The sequence below is a fragment of the Phalacrocorax carbo genome, chromosome Z, assembly GCF_963921805.1.
Source record: "Phalacrocorax carbo chromosome Z, bPhaCar2.1, whole genome shotgun sequence".
Taxonomy (NCBI): domain Eukaryota; kingdom Metazoa; phylum Chordata; class Aves; order Suliformes; family Phalacrocoracidae; genus Phalacrocorax; species Phalacrocorax carbo.
In genome coordinates this window covers 42,971,970-42,988,633 of record NC_087548.1, presented here as the reverse complement: position 1 = coordinate 42,988,633, position 16,664 = coordinate 42,971,970, and the positions used below count along the sequence as shown (strand labels likewise).

Below are 16,664 nucleotides of genomic sequence, written 5' to 3'. Positions count from 1 at the left end.
GGAACTGTGCCAGTACAGAAGGACCTGCACAGGCTCTTTCCACATCAGAAAGCACTGTTATGCAGCTATCAATTCCAAGTATCTGACAATAACACCCTCCGTGACACAAGGAGAATGGAACCATGGGAAGTGTTCCTTGAAAAGGAACATAGAGGCTACCCTGTTTTGGAAGACCAAGCTTCTCCTCTTGCTGTTCTAGCTACTGGCTATCCTGATGTTCTGTGGAAAGGTAAGATGGTCCACGATGGCTGCTGTTGCTCCTCTCTCACGTTGGCACCTTATCGTCTTGTGCTGCTGTCATTCCAGTATTTTGAAATAATCAGTAAAGTAGGGTTGCTGTTCCTGTATGTCAGCAACTGTAAATGCCAAACAAAAATTTCAATGTTTTGACTGTTGTTTTTTTCCAGTGGAGGCCAGAGTGTGATCTTTAGAGATTATTTTAATATATAACATTATCACCCAGACACATTTCTTCAGTTCTTCAATGTTGTTTTGTGGTTATTCCAGCTAGTTCCCCATTACAATGGGTTGAACTACCTCATCCTTACTCCACATGGTAAGTCAGTGTACTGCAAAACTGCAGGTTTTTTCCTTGCAGAGAAGCTCCAAGGACTAGTTTCCTCCAAACTACCCAGTACGTGGTTGATAACAAGCTCTAAAGGAGGTAGCCCGGACACGGGAAGCGATCTAGCTGTGATCACTAATTGTAAAGCAGGTTCTGAACTGCATCTCTTTACCATATTTTAGCATGCTTCCTATTCCATTTTAAATCTTCTTTTCCACAGCTGCTATGAGCATAGACCCATATATTTTGAAACATAATGTTAAATAGAATTTGTGAAGAAATTCGGTTACATGAATCTTTGTTTCTGCCCCTCTGACAACATGAAAGAAAAAATTAAATACACATTACTTATTTTTTAGTGTTCTTAATCCTATCCTCAGTTTCTACAAAGATAGCACAATAATCAGATAGGTGAAGCTAAAACTTAGGCATTCTGCAAAGCAGTCCAAAGCAGTTATTAAAAAATACTTTAAAAGCAGTCCTTAGTTTTTTAGCCAACATTTTTAATGTATTCTTGTTGCCAAAGGTATAGCCCTAAATTTAAATTCTATGTGATTCTCTTTGGTAAAAATAAAAATCAAAAGGGGTAACACCTAATCTTGGTTATGTGACTATTTCCCTTTAACAACCTTCAACACCTACAGATATTGTAACTGGAACCCTGTACTTCATTTCCAAACTACAGTCTTCTCCCTTTTGAACTAAAAGGAGAGGTCTTTTAGCAGTGAGCTGTAGCTGGACCTGTAAGCCCTTACTGAACTGAAAACAATCACTGGACACATAACAGCTCTGTCCTCAGAGACGGAAACCCCTCAGTCCTTCAGATACCCATGAATAAAAGGCTGGGTTTACAAAAAGCCGGGAAATGACTAGGCCCAACCTACTTGCAACCAAATGATTAATAACTCCACTTTACTAAATCCTCTTTCTTGAATACCTCTGGCACATGAATATTCAACAGATTTAAGTAAAGGATAAGTTTTAAGTGGTAACAGAACAACAGCCTCTTTGATCTAAACTGACAAAACCAAGATTTTTAATTACACTATTTTAATATAATGAAAAAATATTTGACTAATTTTCTTTTTGCTTGACAGAAACATTCTCACTTCCCTTTAAAGTAAATGGGTTAGACATCAAGCCAAACAATTTTTCCAATCTGGAATTACAAGACTAGATGAAACAGGGTTTCATAACGGTGGCTGTTTTTACCCTGAAATCTAGGGGTGTTACCTAGCATGTTAAAAAACAAAAAAACAAAAAACACCTAGTCGTGCTTTTGTGGGACCAAACCAACACAACTATATACATCAAGTCCTGCAGGAACCTCTGAATTGATTTGCTCTAGTGTTCTTTCATAAAATCAGAGGAGTACACCACAGTGGAAGTTGCTGGATTCCCCTAACGAACCACTGACTCCCTCATTTTGTTGTACAGCAGCTGGAGAGCAAGACGTAACCTTTGAGCACATCTGTTGTAATGCTCTGCAGCCTTGCAAGACACTTCTTTTCCCCCTCTTACCAGTAGGCAGCAGGATTAATGCAAACGGGAAATGCGGGCATGGTGTGTGGAACAGAAAAAGTGTCATCTCAGAAAAAGCATCATGTGTTCTAAAAACAATATCTGAGAGTTTCAAATTAACAGAGGAAATACAGACATACCACCATTCCCTATGAGCTCTAATGTGTCATTCTTCATGGTACTAAATCTCAGTCTGGTACTGAATACGGCAGTCACTTTGCCCTTGCCTACCAGACCCAGTGTGAACCTCACATAAGCTAGCTACGGGGCCTCACAGTTTACCCTTTGTATGCAGATGAAAAGTACATCTATTCTTATACTCTCCCTTAACCAGACTCAAGGATGAAGAGAAATTCACAGTTTGTTTGCTTCCTATCTACAAATGTAAAATGTCATGTCAGCCTTCATCTAATAAGCTAAAGGACCAAGCATATACATCAGCTAAAATACCCTTTCCACCAGTACACAGTCAAATACTTTTTCTAATTTCTTCTACTCTGCATAAATTGATCACAAATCCCCGTGGCTTTCCATCTCCATGATAATGAAACATCTTTTGATTAGTGTTGTATTTGCTTGTTTGAATATATGAATGTGTGTGTGTGTGTGTGCACACGTGTGCATATGGAGGGAGAGAAAAAGTTGAGCATATTCTCATGTTTGAAAACGTGAATGTTAAACCCCATCTAAATGAAGCATATTGCCCCAGAAAAGGACAGGCTGCCTTCAAAGGAAAGTGCAACAATAAAATAAAAGAGTCTAATGCACAACTTTGGATCAGTTAATATGGTGGCACTTTTACAGCTGAGTGAGTTTGCATTTACTAAAATCAGAATTTTTTACTGAAAAGGGAGAAATATACTTTGGGAGAAAAAAGAAACTTTTACACTGCAAGAAGAATGTTTCATGATTTTTTATCGTATGATAAAAAGTTAAAGTCTTTTGGACTCTTAATTATGGAATTATCTTCAGGAGCTTTTTTTTTTCTTCTTAAGGTATCAACAGATATTACAGATTTCATGTAAATTATTCTCCAAGTATTGATTTGGTGAAAAAAGCTATATTAATATGTCTGTTTTCACAGATACACACAGTTGAAAACAGATGATCTAAATGAAGGTGGTATTCCTTCAGGCAGGCTGTTTGCATTTATCAACATCATTCCAATACTTCCAGTGTGTTTTAACACTTTCTCACGTGCCAGTTGCAGTTTGCCATTTATACTGAGGAACAGAAGGTATACAATGGTGAAAGCAGAAGACAACAACATTCCCGGGCATCTGATACTCTAACAAGGATATTTTTAAGCATTCTGTATTAATTTTGAATAATTGTTTCAAACAGGTGTAGAAAAAAAAGTGAGGTTACTTTGATTTGACATTCAATTAATCACAGCATGAACTGAAAGTTTTAAACCTCTGGGTCAGGTTCTCTTTACCCAACTCTTTGAGTTTACTGAATGCCCTGCCTGGGAATTGAACAGGTCAATTGTCACCTCATGCTGTTGTATATGTATACATGTATATGCACATGTACATATATTACCAATATATATGTATGTATGCATAACTAACTTCCCGACTTACTGAAGAACATACCTCTCTTTTTTTCAAAACAACAAAGAAACACAAAATTATACCCTGTACCATGCAAGCTTTTGTATAATGTCCACACTTAGTGACCCAAATAGTGCCTATGAGTCTCCCTTTCTTCTTAGCTGATGTAAGAGGAAGATGGGAATAACATTTATATATTTTTGCTATTATCTTATCAGTAGAGCATGCTTACAAAACTGTGCTTTTCCAGTAAATTTGCAAAAGCATAAAAATCACGTTTTTCATTCAAGTAAAATTTTAAAAGTGATACAACTTATTCATGAGTGGGCAACAAATAGTCACATACTAGATAGAATAAGGAGCTCAATCAGAGGCTTAGGTGAATACAGTCTATCTTCTACAAAATAATAATATTTCTGGCTTAGGCCAGATGCCAGTAGTCTAGCTAGTAGTCTTTCACTCATTAAGAAAATATCTAATTAGGCCCAAACTGTAATGGTTTCTCAAATTTCAATGAAAAAAATAATATTCCAGCAAAGCAAATACCTAAAGTAGCACTTAAAAATAAATTAAACTTTATTTTCCACTCTGTCATGCTTTTCAAATACTTATTATCCTGATAAATGTGTTCTTTGGTTTTACTGGAGATTTACTGCAGAGTTTCAACTTCCTGCAATGATATAACAATGTTCCAGGTGACTGCCAATGTAATAAGCTGATTGATTTGAAGTTTTCTATTTTTAAAGTTCCACTACATTCCCATTAGAAGTTAAAAATTCTGTGGAATTAAAAAAAAAAAACAACCAACAACAACAAAACAAAAGTAAGTGATATAAGGCTATTTAGAGAAAGATGTATCTTTTCCTGAACTCAACAGCTGCTGCTAATATACTTTCTAGTACTGTATTCCAGATAAACTATATTCTAGCACTTTTCTGTGCAAGTAACAAGCCCCAGATGTCCTTTGCAGGCAAAAGAAGAAGGTATTCATGCAGGGCAGCAAAATTATTAATGACCTTAAAATAAGAAAGGGTGGACTAAGAGGGACAACTATTCTCTACAGTAAAATTCTGCAAACTACACCCAGCAATATTTCTGCAGTTGCAGAGGTTTCTTGAGAAGAAAGCTATGCTTGACAATTAGGTTAAGATAAGTGATTCTGGATCATTGCTTTAAACTCTCATCACATATCCCAAGCAGGAAAACTCTTGGGGTATCTTAAACAGTGTATTTTCTAGACATGTCAGATAACTGGGATGAAATCCTACCCCAGCTGAAGTGAATAGCACCTGTTGAATGTGTAGAGCAAGACACCTACACAGTTGGTATTCCTATAGTTAGCCCTGTACCTCATGCATTAAGAGTTTCTCATGCTTTATGACCCAGGAGACAGGGATGCACATCAGCTTGATTTATGATATTAAACAACGTAGGGTGATGTGTGGGGCAGAGAAAGGAGACAAAGTTTATGGCTGTGCTGCAACTGGCAGCCCCCATTCAAGGGAAACCATTAGAAGACAAACACGACCTGTTCCCCTCCTAGGGCCTTCTGCGAGGTGTCTCACAGCTTGGGATTGAAGTAAATTGGGAAATATGCTTCCCGTTCCTATTGTTTTCAAACACAGGGGCAAAACATGCCAGGCTTTGTTGAGCAATTTGCTTGTGGGAGTTTTGCTCAACTGAGGATTCAGAAGTTGTCTTGTGGTTTGGCTGGCTAGTTTGGAGTGAACCAACCAATATTCAAAAATTATTTAAAAACATGTGTGACCTTGTCTGCACCATCTGGCCAGTTCAGCAGGAGCCCTGTGTGAACCACTTAAAGAAAACTGGTTTAGAACATCGCCTTTTCTCTTTCCATACTGTCTCAGCCTACGCCAGACCTAAAGTTGAACAATGACCTGTGATTTGGTTTTAATACCCACATTTATTTGCTTTTTTTCTTCAGCAGAATTGATAGCATAAGAAAAGAAACTGTATGACCTCTAACTCAAACTAGAGGATGTGATTTCAAAATAAAAATATCTACTTACTTAAATACAAAACTGTGATAGATGTTCAGGTGCCTATCTACATGCAGACATACCACAATTTATATGAAACACAGGCAAAAGCAAGCTCCTAAGAAAAGGATATCAATAGAAACAAAACGGATGAAGATTTACCAGATTAATTAAATGAATGAAATACCTCTGCTCTTTTAGAGGAGTTGCACTGAAGTTACTGCCCTTCACTGCCGATAGTACATTTGTCTTGAAAATTAAATGCCGTATTCTGAATTGTTCTACAAGACTGCAAAATTTGCCATGCAAAATGCATGTAGAACATATCCCCAAATGCTTATCCACATCTTCCTTCTGTTAGATGAAAATTCCCCAGCTTTCTTGAGCTAAAAGCAAAATCTGGAGGAAGGAAAAAAAAAAAAGAAAAAGAAGGGAAAGTATTGTCGGTATATCAAGATGGAATAGAATGTTTTCAGAAAAGGTGTCCGACTTCATAGGACCTCAGTAATGGTTTACACAAGTGGTGGCTTTCTACAAATCCCCAAATACTGTTATCTTTCAAGGGCATCTCACTTGCAGATGTGAAGAGGACTGGTAAAAGCTCTCTTGTACTGAACTGCCTTCAGACAACTAATCATGTGTCTCTTCCATTTAAGTGAAAGACCTGAATTCAAAAGCAAAATACTGACACTTAACTGCTATCTGTCCATATGGGCAATATGATGATATTTAATCCCAGGTATAATTATGCTGCATGTGTGTATGTAAAATGGTGTATACACACACCTGTATGTTGCTTAACCCTTGCTTTTCGTGGTTTGCATTGGTGAGATCTGCAACTATTTTACAGCAAAATTAATGAAGATATAATGATTTCACTATGTGATCCAGTCTGTTACTGAAGTACAGTCTACTGCCAGTTTTAAAACACAGACATTCTCTTGGGCTATGCTCTGGGGCCATGTAACACAGAGATTTTCTCCTGCACGGATGCTGCTTAACTCAGACAGCTGAGCAACTGAGTATGCATAAGCACATTAACAGACAGTAAAGCTACAGCAAAAAATGTGAGGGGCTGGATGGAAAATATTTCACTACTAACTGTTGAATTTATAATAGTAAATTATGGACATGTACATAGTTCTCATTGGTTTTGAGCTCAGGTGGACAGACTTGTACAAACCACCAAAAAAAAAAAAAAAGATGAAAAAACCCATGTAACATCCCCTCACCACCCAAGCAGTTCAGTGTACAACATCCTATTTATACTGTACTCATTAGGCCTCTGTTTTCACAAAAAAATGTCTGTTCAGTGACTTTGGCTGCTCTTTCCTCAACCAGTATTAATCTTAACTCTTCATCTTTCTAACTGCTAAATATTCAGATACTTGGATTACTGATGTGTGGTTACTGTCTTTGTAATCATACCATGTGGTTTTCTCTGGAGAGGGTTTATTGGTATTTTAGAGGCAGTAATATGTAAGAGGCATTGCATGTGGTGGATCTATTTTTCCTCTTCTTTATACCAATTTGATACTGATTGATGCCACTGATTACAAACATACCCATGTATCAGAAAAGATCAATAGTTGCAAGATGTCTTTTTGATGGGATGCTTCATTTGAGCATTCACTTCAGGGGTGAGTAGGGCATCCATATTAGTGACAGTTCTATGTGTATGTCAAACTATGGAATTTATGATTTCATATTTTAGAGGACAGATATTCTCTACTAATAATCAACAGTTGTCATTACATATTAGTCCTTCAGGATATAAACTGAGACACCAGCATTGAGAGTACTGGAAGGCAGTAAGTTCAGAGTGAGAAGAACAGAGAAGTGGACAGTGCTGGAAAACGGAGATATTTAATTATTTTCTTTTTATATTGTGAGCAACTGTAACTGTTTACAATCTTGTCTGAAGTTCAATGGTGTTTTTCTAAGGAAATTTCCACATTTGTTACGAATTTCATCACGTTGGTACTGAAATGTTCCCTCCCATATAATTCCTTTCCTTCTCCCCAGTTCTCCTCCCCATCAATATCCCTGTCCAGCAACTTCGTTCTCATAATCTCTCCAATTCTCATTGGATCCTAAAAGACATATTGGTAAATTCATTCCCCCAAGAATATGGGAGCCCAGAGCTTTTACGGCATGGGGAAAGTTGGAAACAGACCTAGTGCCTCTGTGCCACCAGTGCTGGAAGAGCATCTCCGCAGATGTTGCAGCCGTAGCATGCCAGCGCATTACAGCATCCACATTATGAAGAGACAGCAGGACAGCACAATCTGCTCTCATCTAGACTCCACCAGACTGAAATCTGATGTCTGGAGTAGAAGGTTGGTATGAAAGCAGCTCATATGGGGTTTATAACCTCAGTGTAGGCAAGAACTCAAATTCTGAAGAATTGAGAGGCAGAAGTATTAGAGAAATAGCTGCCAAAATCCAGACAACTTCCAGTTGAACCTAATTCCTATTGGCTGACAGAGAGTCATGATTTTGCACACAATGTTTTTGTATCACATCTGTACTTAAAATATCCCTCAAGGTTGTTGCTGTCATACACAGGGTAAAGGACAGGGCTTCATGTACCTTTGCAGCAGCAAGCAGTTGTTGTTCCTAACACTGAAATGCCAGACCACCTGGAGCTGTCTCTCCCCCTCGGATAATCTCTTTCTTTTTAAGACAAAACCTCCTTCACACATTTCAACAAATGTGAAAACAACATTTCCAAAGACCGTTTGTCTTAATGCTATTCCCCCTGTGGTTTTAAGTCTAAGGATCTTTGGTGATCTCTAGGTTCTTTCTAAGATGTTAAGTTGTTATTGACAGCTTAGGAAAAAAAAAATTAAAAGATTCTACTATTTGTGTCAAAAGACAATACGTAAGGAACCAAAAGAGGCTGGAAAAGTTTTACAAGTCAAGGACAAATAGTGTACCATGACTAGTCTGCTGAAGTGAAATGGTTAACTGCACATCTATGACACCCTTCCCTTTTAGGTAACTCCTTAAAAAAGGGGATAAACCCCAGTCTTCTACACTTGGGTAGCTGTAGCTGTACGCTTCTGCGGGAGAACTTATCTTGGGCCGCATACCTCCGGGACACAGGGCTCTACCCGCCCTGGGGACAGTGATGCACAGACATCAATATGATGGATACAAAATGTCCGTCTATTTGGCTGCGTCACACGCTTATATAGCTCTTGCGGTTCCTGTTCCTGCCACTCCTATGGGGAGGAGTCTATCTTTCCGTCACATCCCGTAATCTTCCGGTCGCCGATCCCTGTCTATTCCCCTACAGGTAGCCTCATTGGTAAAATACATGTGTTTTGCATATGTATATCACACACAGCCTACGAATTCTGTATGTGTGGCCCTGGTCTGGTGAAGTCTGAGACAGAGATACCCTTTTCCATGCAAGTATTGTCATTGACTTTAGAGGGACTATTTCTAGAAGTAAGCTTAATCATGTGTGTGACGACAGGATCAGGGAGCTGGTTTGAGCAGGTGTCCCCGTTTACTGTACAAAATGGACACACATTGCTCCTTTTGCTGTCACCTCCTGTGGTGGAGACCTCATTCTGCAACAGACTGAAGTGTGATATACCAGCAGGTGGTCTTTATTAAAAAGGTCATTGACATTGTCAAGCCTCTTTTGAAAGGTGACATTGCACCTAGAAGGTTATCAGGCCAGAGCCATGAAGCCTACAACAATTTCTCTGACAATATTATAAACAGGTAATATCTCTGACCCCTTTTTAGACTTAACAAAACAGGAGATTAAAGTTCTTCTGCACCTCTTTCACCCCTCCATGTATACACTTCCCATAAGCTTTGTCTTGAAGTACCCTGCAGAAGTATCGAAGTTGTGAAAGAGCTACTTTAAGTACCACAGTAATGAATTCAAGTACACTCATTTATCATAAAGGGCTTCCCCATCTGTCTCTAAAGTATGCTCAAAAATGCTGTGTATTTGATAACATGAAGGTTGAGAATTTAACACATTTTAGTTTTAAACACTCTATTTTGGTTAACTTTTTGTAAGATTGTACAACTGCATTTTTACTGAAAGAGCAGATTGGGTGGGGGGGGCGGTGTGTGCGTGCGCGCGCGTGCGCGCGCGTGCGTGTGGTCCCTTCCTAATTTATTTGCACTTCAGCCCATTGGGATCAAGCTGCAATCCCTGTAGGCAAAAGAAGATTAGGGAAAGCGACTGACTGTTTTTTCCCAGACACAGAAGGGAAAGCGACTTCTCAAGTACCGCAAGTTTTTCTGGCCACTGTACAAATTGTTCCTGAGTATGGAGAGTTTCCAAAAGACCTAATTAGCAACTCGCTGCAAACATTTCTTTGCATTAGCTAATGATCCGGCTACACTTGTAAGCAAACAGTACCAACATATCCAATCAATGCAGAAAAACCAACAGAATGCCTATTAAACATCTGGATGTAATTTTCTAGTTAGACTTCGAACAAAACGAAAACATATGCAGGTTTCTTTGATCTACGCCTCAACAAAGAAATTGTCGATAAAAAAACACACTGGCCAGTCAATGTGTCATTTTCATAAAGCCTGGTCATTTCTCTTCAAATGTTCCCAGTTTAATTTTGTTGGTTTCCTGCAATCTCTAATTTTACCATATTGTGTGAAACCACAAGGGATTCTTCGGATCTGATTTTATTTGAGGTTTTACTGCTGCACGATCTGCTACTGACTTTTCTTTTAAATTCTACTTGGAAAATTTTTAAGGGTGAAAGAATGGGGGAAGGGAATACAGACATTATGGTAAAATGACCTAGTGCAATTTTTTGAACATTCTTGCCTACAAGGAAAGCTACTAATTAAAAAGAAATCAAATTACAAAGAGGGTATGCAATGGCTATTAGCCAAAAGATAGCAAATAATTAGAAATGTAATTGCTTTACCCTGCTCACATCATTTGCACTTTATAAATAGAGAAATATTTTAAAAGTGATATTGTTTTGCATGCCCTCATAATAATTATTATTCTTGCAGCTGTATACTACTACACCACATGCACTGTATGACTCAGACACAAGTTTTTTTCTCTATTCCACCTGTGCTGTACCACCATTAAACAAAAAAAGAACAATCCCCTACCCCCACGTACATATTCATAATTTTTCAGTGTACTGTTTCTCTTTCAGCTGAAATCCAATGATGTCACAACTTAAAATTTTGAAAGCATAAAATCTATTGAATTCTGTTATTGCTTCCTCCACTGATTTACTCTCACTACCATAGGTAGTAGAACAGTGGGATAAATCACAAATATGCTAAATTGTTTCCCACCCACCTGCAGCAAACTCCTGGTGATTAACATCATCAACATTTTTATTTTATGTGCCAGTTCGTGGGAAGTTAAAAAATATTGCTTGCAAATAGTACTGTTAACAGCAAAGGAAAAAACATAAACAGTATGGTAAACTGAGCATCATACAATACGTCATTTCCCTAAAGAACAGATGCTACATCTGAAGCCCTTTCAGTATATCCAAACTACATTTTGGACCCAATACTGCTTTTTTTGACTCAAAGTTCCAACTGCTTCCAGTGTGAGTTTTCAGTACATAGTAAATGCAGGATTAGGCCCTTTTCTATACAAGGTAGGAACACTGCATTAAAATGCTTACAGTGAAAAACAATTGATTTCAAAGAGCAGAGTCAGGTTGGTGATTAAACAGAATGGTTTGGGGGGTTAATGCTGAAGGCCATCTTTTTATTGTATTTTTAAAATATGAGACAAAGGTTTAAACACAATCATTTTTAATCCAGTTGAAGAATTGTGTAGAGTACAGTATTGTGGCATAACGATCTGGTGTAAAATACTACCTTTAGAGGAATACAGCTCTTTACAACGAGGCTTCGTCAATTTCTGGCCTGTCTTTCAGTGGTGTAAATAGTGAGTACTACCATGGAATAAGGATGCTCAGTTTTCTTGGATTAATCCAGATTTATACCCATCTAACAAAAAGGAAATTTTTATGCTCTAATCAGCCAATTATGATGCATTATAAATTAGATAAGTATTAGATCATGACGGATATTGTTCATCCTATGTAATGTCTGTGACTTTCGTTCGAAAAAAAAAGGAATAGAAATAATCATATTTTATTCTACCACTACTTTTACAGCTCTTCTATCTCAATTATAATGAAGAAGATTCAAAATAGCCTTAAGTGTCTGATTCCAGAATCTAAGTAGGTTAAAAGCACTTTTTAAAAAACATCAGGAAAATAGAGCTTTTCGGTTTCTGTTAAAACATGCCTTGGACATTTTAATGATGACAAATAAAGGTTATAAGACGTTTCAACTTTCATGTAGGCGAGCAATTAAAAAAAAAAAAAAAAAGCAAGCTTTTGTTTATGTTCCAAAACATAGTGTTGTTTTAATGTCATATCTGTTAATATCTCATTAACAACTTGTGCCAGCAGGTTAAGCAAAGTACAACCAAAGTTAGGTAAGTGTTACGTTATTACAGACTCCATAGCTACTAGGTACACACACAAAGTATATAATAATAGCTTGCATTTTTATGGCATCTTTCATCTGAAGATCTAAGTACTTTATAAGCATTAATTAATTAAGCTTTCTAATGCCATGAACAGAGCAGTGAGTTTGCTTGTCCAAGACTACAAGGGAAGAGCTGGGAACAGAACGCATGAGTTTTAGCTTTACTTTTGCACGCAGAACACCAGAAAAGTTTACATTCCTGTCTGGGAACCACAATCTACCAAAGGTCACCCTATCAAGGATATTTTGCCTTATCTTAAAAAACATTAGACGTCTTGACATTACGCATTCACAAACATGTTTGCACATACATATTATGTATAAAAATATGAACACACACACACAAACACATGTATAGGTACAGACACCTATAGGTACCAGACACTATTATATGTACACGCACACCGACGCATGCACAGAGACATAGGTGCATCTGTCTTCAGTGTCAAATCTCTGTGGTCCTGGAATGAAGTCCAAACTTCACTGCAGAAGACTGGGACAGTTTCATTTTCTTTTCCTTTGCTCAATTCTGTGTGAAACTGGCAATAATGTAGTATGGAGATTAGCGCTCTGAATAAGTAAAGCTGTATCTTGATATTGCAACATACCAAATTCCACATCAAATTTTAAACATAGGCTGCTTTTTCTTTAGGATACAAGACGAAGCGAAATACGGTTCTACATAAGTGTATCTAGTACACATTAACTGGGAATTTAAAGAAAATTCAAATTATAAAATCACCCTTACTGTGTTTAAATGATGTGATACAACATTTTAAGGCCTCTTTTTAGGTAGTTTGCAGGTATACTAACATCATAAAAATGTCTTACGATGTTGTTTTATGTCTGAAGGTACCACATCTCACACTTTATCATGTAATTCTGCTATGAATAAGGTGGTTGTTAATAGAGAATATGTTTTGAAGTTTACTTCCCACTGCAAGGTGTGTCACCATTTGCCATCTCAGTAGTCACACACAGAGCGTGGAATTTGTTTGACCCTCATCTACCCCAAGTGGGCCTACAAACCATTCCCAACAGCCAAGTTCTTGACAGCTTTCCTCCGGCAGGCCCCTCTTATAAAGAAGCCAATTTTCCCCAAAGGACAGTTTCTGTCTTAATGGAGGGTCGCTCTAACCAGCGTTTCAGTTGGTATATTTGAGTGACGCAAACGAGCATGAGGTTTTATCCTTTATGGTATTTTCTGTAGAGCTGAGAGCACTGTGGCAGGTGCTACCGCACGCACCGGCATCGCTACAGAAATAAGACCGGGTTACAAAGCAAAGCCTGGGGTCAGGGAAGTTTAGCCTCCGCCCTGAGCGCTCTGGGCCAGGCTCCGTGTGGGCAGTGCCGTGGGTGCGGGGCCGGCTCCTTCACGCCGCCGCAGCCGCGTTGCGCGCGCCCGTAGTCGACCGCAAGAGATGGCGGACGCAGGTCCGCGCACGGTGAATGCGTGCGTGTGTGTGCGTGCGTGTGCCCCGCCAACCCCCCTCCACCCGCCAGCGTATGCGCGCAACGCACGGGGGAAGCTGCCGGGCGCGCCGCCCCTCTCCGCGCAGCCCCTCTGAGGAGAACCCTCCGGCGGGCTGCAGGCGCAGAGTACCGCAGGCCACCGCAAAGCCCCGCACCGCTCCGCACCGCACAGAGCCGCGCCGCGCCGGCCGCGAGCCGCCGCCGCGCGCCCGCCCCGCCGGCAGCCCCGCCCCGCCCCTCCGCGCCCGCACGCCTGCCCCACGTTACTTTGACTGACAGCTCAGCCTCTCTACTCTCCTTCCCACCGACCTTCCCCGCCTCCTCGCCGCTCCGAGCGCTCCGCGCGCTCCTATTGGCCAGCTCGCACCGCTCCTGCCGCTCCGCCAGAAACGGTTCCCAGCGAAAGGCTGAGAGGCGGCCGCGTTCCGGCTCTCCCCATTGGCCCGCGGAGCCGGCCCGCATCACGGACCCACGTTGGTGCCGGGGTCGGGGATTGGGCGGTGGCGGCGGCTGCCCCCCCCCCCCCCTCCTGGCGGCGGCGTGGGCGGGGCCGGGCGGCTGGTTAGCTGGCGGAGTGTGAAACCGCGTGCTAATGTAAGCGGCGCGGGAGAGCGCGCGCGGCGCGGAGCGGAGCGCAGCGATCGGCCCCGGCCCCGCACCCGTCCCGCCGCCCCGGCTCCCCCTGTGCCCCCGGCCGGCGCGGAGGGGAAGGGGACAGGAGGCCGGTGGCGTTTCCGGCCGCTCGTGGTCCGGGTTTTGGGGGCATTTTGGGTTTGGGTTTGTTTTCTTTTTTTTTTTTTTTTTTTTTTTTTTCTTCTTCCCAGCCGGGGAGAACTTTATCCCGGGTCGGCGAGGAGCGGTGGGGCAGGGCGGCGGAGGGGGAGGAGGAGGATGCTGCTGCTGTTGGTGATGATGATGCCGCTGCGATGTACCGCGCTCGGGGAGCTCTGGTGAGAGGCGCAGCTCCCCGATGCCCGCACGCCCGCCCGGAGGAGGCTGCAGTGGTGCCGTTGCACGAAGGAGCTTCGCGTCTGATTTAGCCCCGATACGGACCCTTATATATATTTTTATTTTCCTCCTTCCTCCCCCCTCGACGGGGCGGGCAGCTTGGCCGGTCGGGCCAGCGGGCTTTTTGAGGAGATTTGATTTTCTTTTGTCGTAGGGACCTCTTTGCAACTAACGGAAGAGTCTCTGCTGCGTGTGTGGTTACCCCTCCTCTGCCCTCCTGCGTTTCGTGCATGTGCTACTGGAGCTGCTCCGACCGGGGCCGGCTGTGCGGAGTCCCCCCCCACCCCCTTCTTCCTCCTCCTCCCGCCTTCCTCTCTTTTTCATCGCTCCATGTCTTGCCGATGACCTGGCCCCTCTGCCGACGCCCGGGAACAGCGCGGCCCTCCCTGGAGACTTTCTCTCGCCCCCCCGGCTTGCGACCGTCCCGCCGCTGACACCGCGTCCCGCTTCCTCCGGCTGGATTTTCCCCTCCTGGTAAAAGGCAGAAGTGGGGAGAGGAGTCGCCTCCGCCCGGGGTTTCCGGCCTTACGACTGCATCGGCAACTTGCGAGCCCGAGAGGGGGATTATTCGCTCCCGCAGCGGGGCAGCCGCGGCTCACACCCCCCTCCGACCCGCAACCCCATCACCACCACCCCGCGCCGTCGGGTCCTGTCCCGTCCCGCCGCGCCCGGGAGCTGTGGACGCCGCCGAAGGAGCGCGGCGCGGTGGTGACCGTCTGGAGCGCGGCCCCTCCGCCTCCCCGGGGCACCCCCAGCCCTCCCCGCAACAGCAGCAACAAAGGACGCCGCGGCCGGAGGATGTCCCCGCGGCGGGGGCACTGAGCGCCGCCTCGCTCCGCTGCTGCCCGCCGCGGCGGAGGGTAGGCGGCCGGCGGCTGCCACCGCTCCTGCCCCCCTCGGTCCCCCGGGTGCGAAGCCGGGACAGGGCGGGGGGCTCGCCGCGAGAACCGCTCAGCGAGGGAGCCCCGCCGCGGCCGGAGCCATGTTCCCCCAAAGCCGGCACCCCGTAAGTACGGCTCGGGGCGCCGCTTTGTGGGGGCGCGGGGCCGGGCGGGGAGCACGGCGGGGATGGTCGGTCGGTCCGGGCGGCCCCCAGCTGCCGCCTCCGCCCCGCAGGGGCGCACCCCCGGGGTGCACGCCCGCCCGGCTGAGGGGGCGTCGGGAGAGCGCCCTCCTAAGTTTGTCCCCTCCTGGGAGGAGCGGCGCATCCTGCCCGCCGGCGCGGCTGGGGAGGGGACGCGCCCCCTCCCCAACACTCTCCTCCGCCGACCTTTTTTGTTTCGTGGGGCAACTTATTATATGCCTTGGGAAAGACGGCGGGGGGGGTCGCGGCCGGGCAGCATCCCCCCCTCCCGGCCGAGCGGGGCGCCCGGGCCGGGGCCGGCCGTGCCCCCGCGGAGGGGGTCGGCGGGGAGGAGCCGGCACGCCCCGCTTTCGGGCAGACGGCGGCGGCAGGAGCGGGCGGGTCGGGGCCGGAGCGGCTCCCGGAGGCTGGGTAGACTCGCCCCCCTCTCCCTCCCCCCGCAGATGAGGGACGGGAAGGTGGGTAACAAGTGCGCAGCGCCCCGGGGCGGGCCGGGGTCTCCCTCCTTGCTTCCCCCCCTCCTCCTCCCCCCCCCCCCCCCAACCCCCTGACTCCCTCCATCCTTCTGGCCCATTCGCGGCGGGGAGCACCGTCCCCGTCCCGTTCCCGTCCTGTCCCATCCCCCGTCCCCTGGGGCGACCGCGGCTCTGTCTGAACGTGCCTCTCTCCCGCGCCGGCCGCCGAGCCAGACCCCGCACCAGGCTGCGGGCCAGCCTTTCAAATTCACCATCCCGGAGTCGCTGGACCGCATCAAGGAGGAGTTCCAGTTCCTCCAGGCGCAATACCACAGGTGAGCGCCGGCGGGCCGCCGCGGGGCCGGGGGTAGTCGCCCCGCCGCCCCCGGCCGGGCGCGGGGGGGCTGCACCGAGCGGCCGCGTCCAGGCGGTGGCGTGCGGCGTCGCGGCTGAGTCCCGCCGCGGGAC

General features: G+C 44.6%; 1 protein-coding gene across 10 annotated transcripts in view; it reads left to right on the top strand.

Moving 5' to 3' along the window:
* Positions 1–14,197: 14,197 nt before the first annotated feature.
* Positions 14,198–16,664, top strand: part of LOC104046888 (TLE family member 1, transcriptional corepressor) — a 76,283-nt gene continuing 73,816 nt past the window's right edge. For 6 of the 10 annotated variants that reach the window (XM_064439008.1, XM_064439007.1, XM_064439004.1 and 3 more), the window contains exons 1-2: positions 15,711–16,199; positions 16,431–16,531. In XM_064439008.1, the coding sequence (XP_064295078.1) occupies positions 15,726–16,199; positions 16,431–16,531 (575 nt within the window). In that variant the 5' untranslated portion in view covers positions 15,711–15,725. Of the gene's footprint in view, positions 15,664–15,710; positions 16,200–16,430; positions 16,532–16,664 lie in introns of those variants that run through there. The other 4 variants (XM_064439012.1, XM_064439009.1, XM_064439011.1 and 1 more) reach the window with 2 other exon arrangements.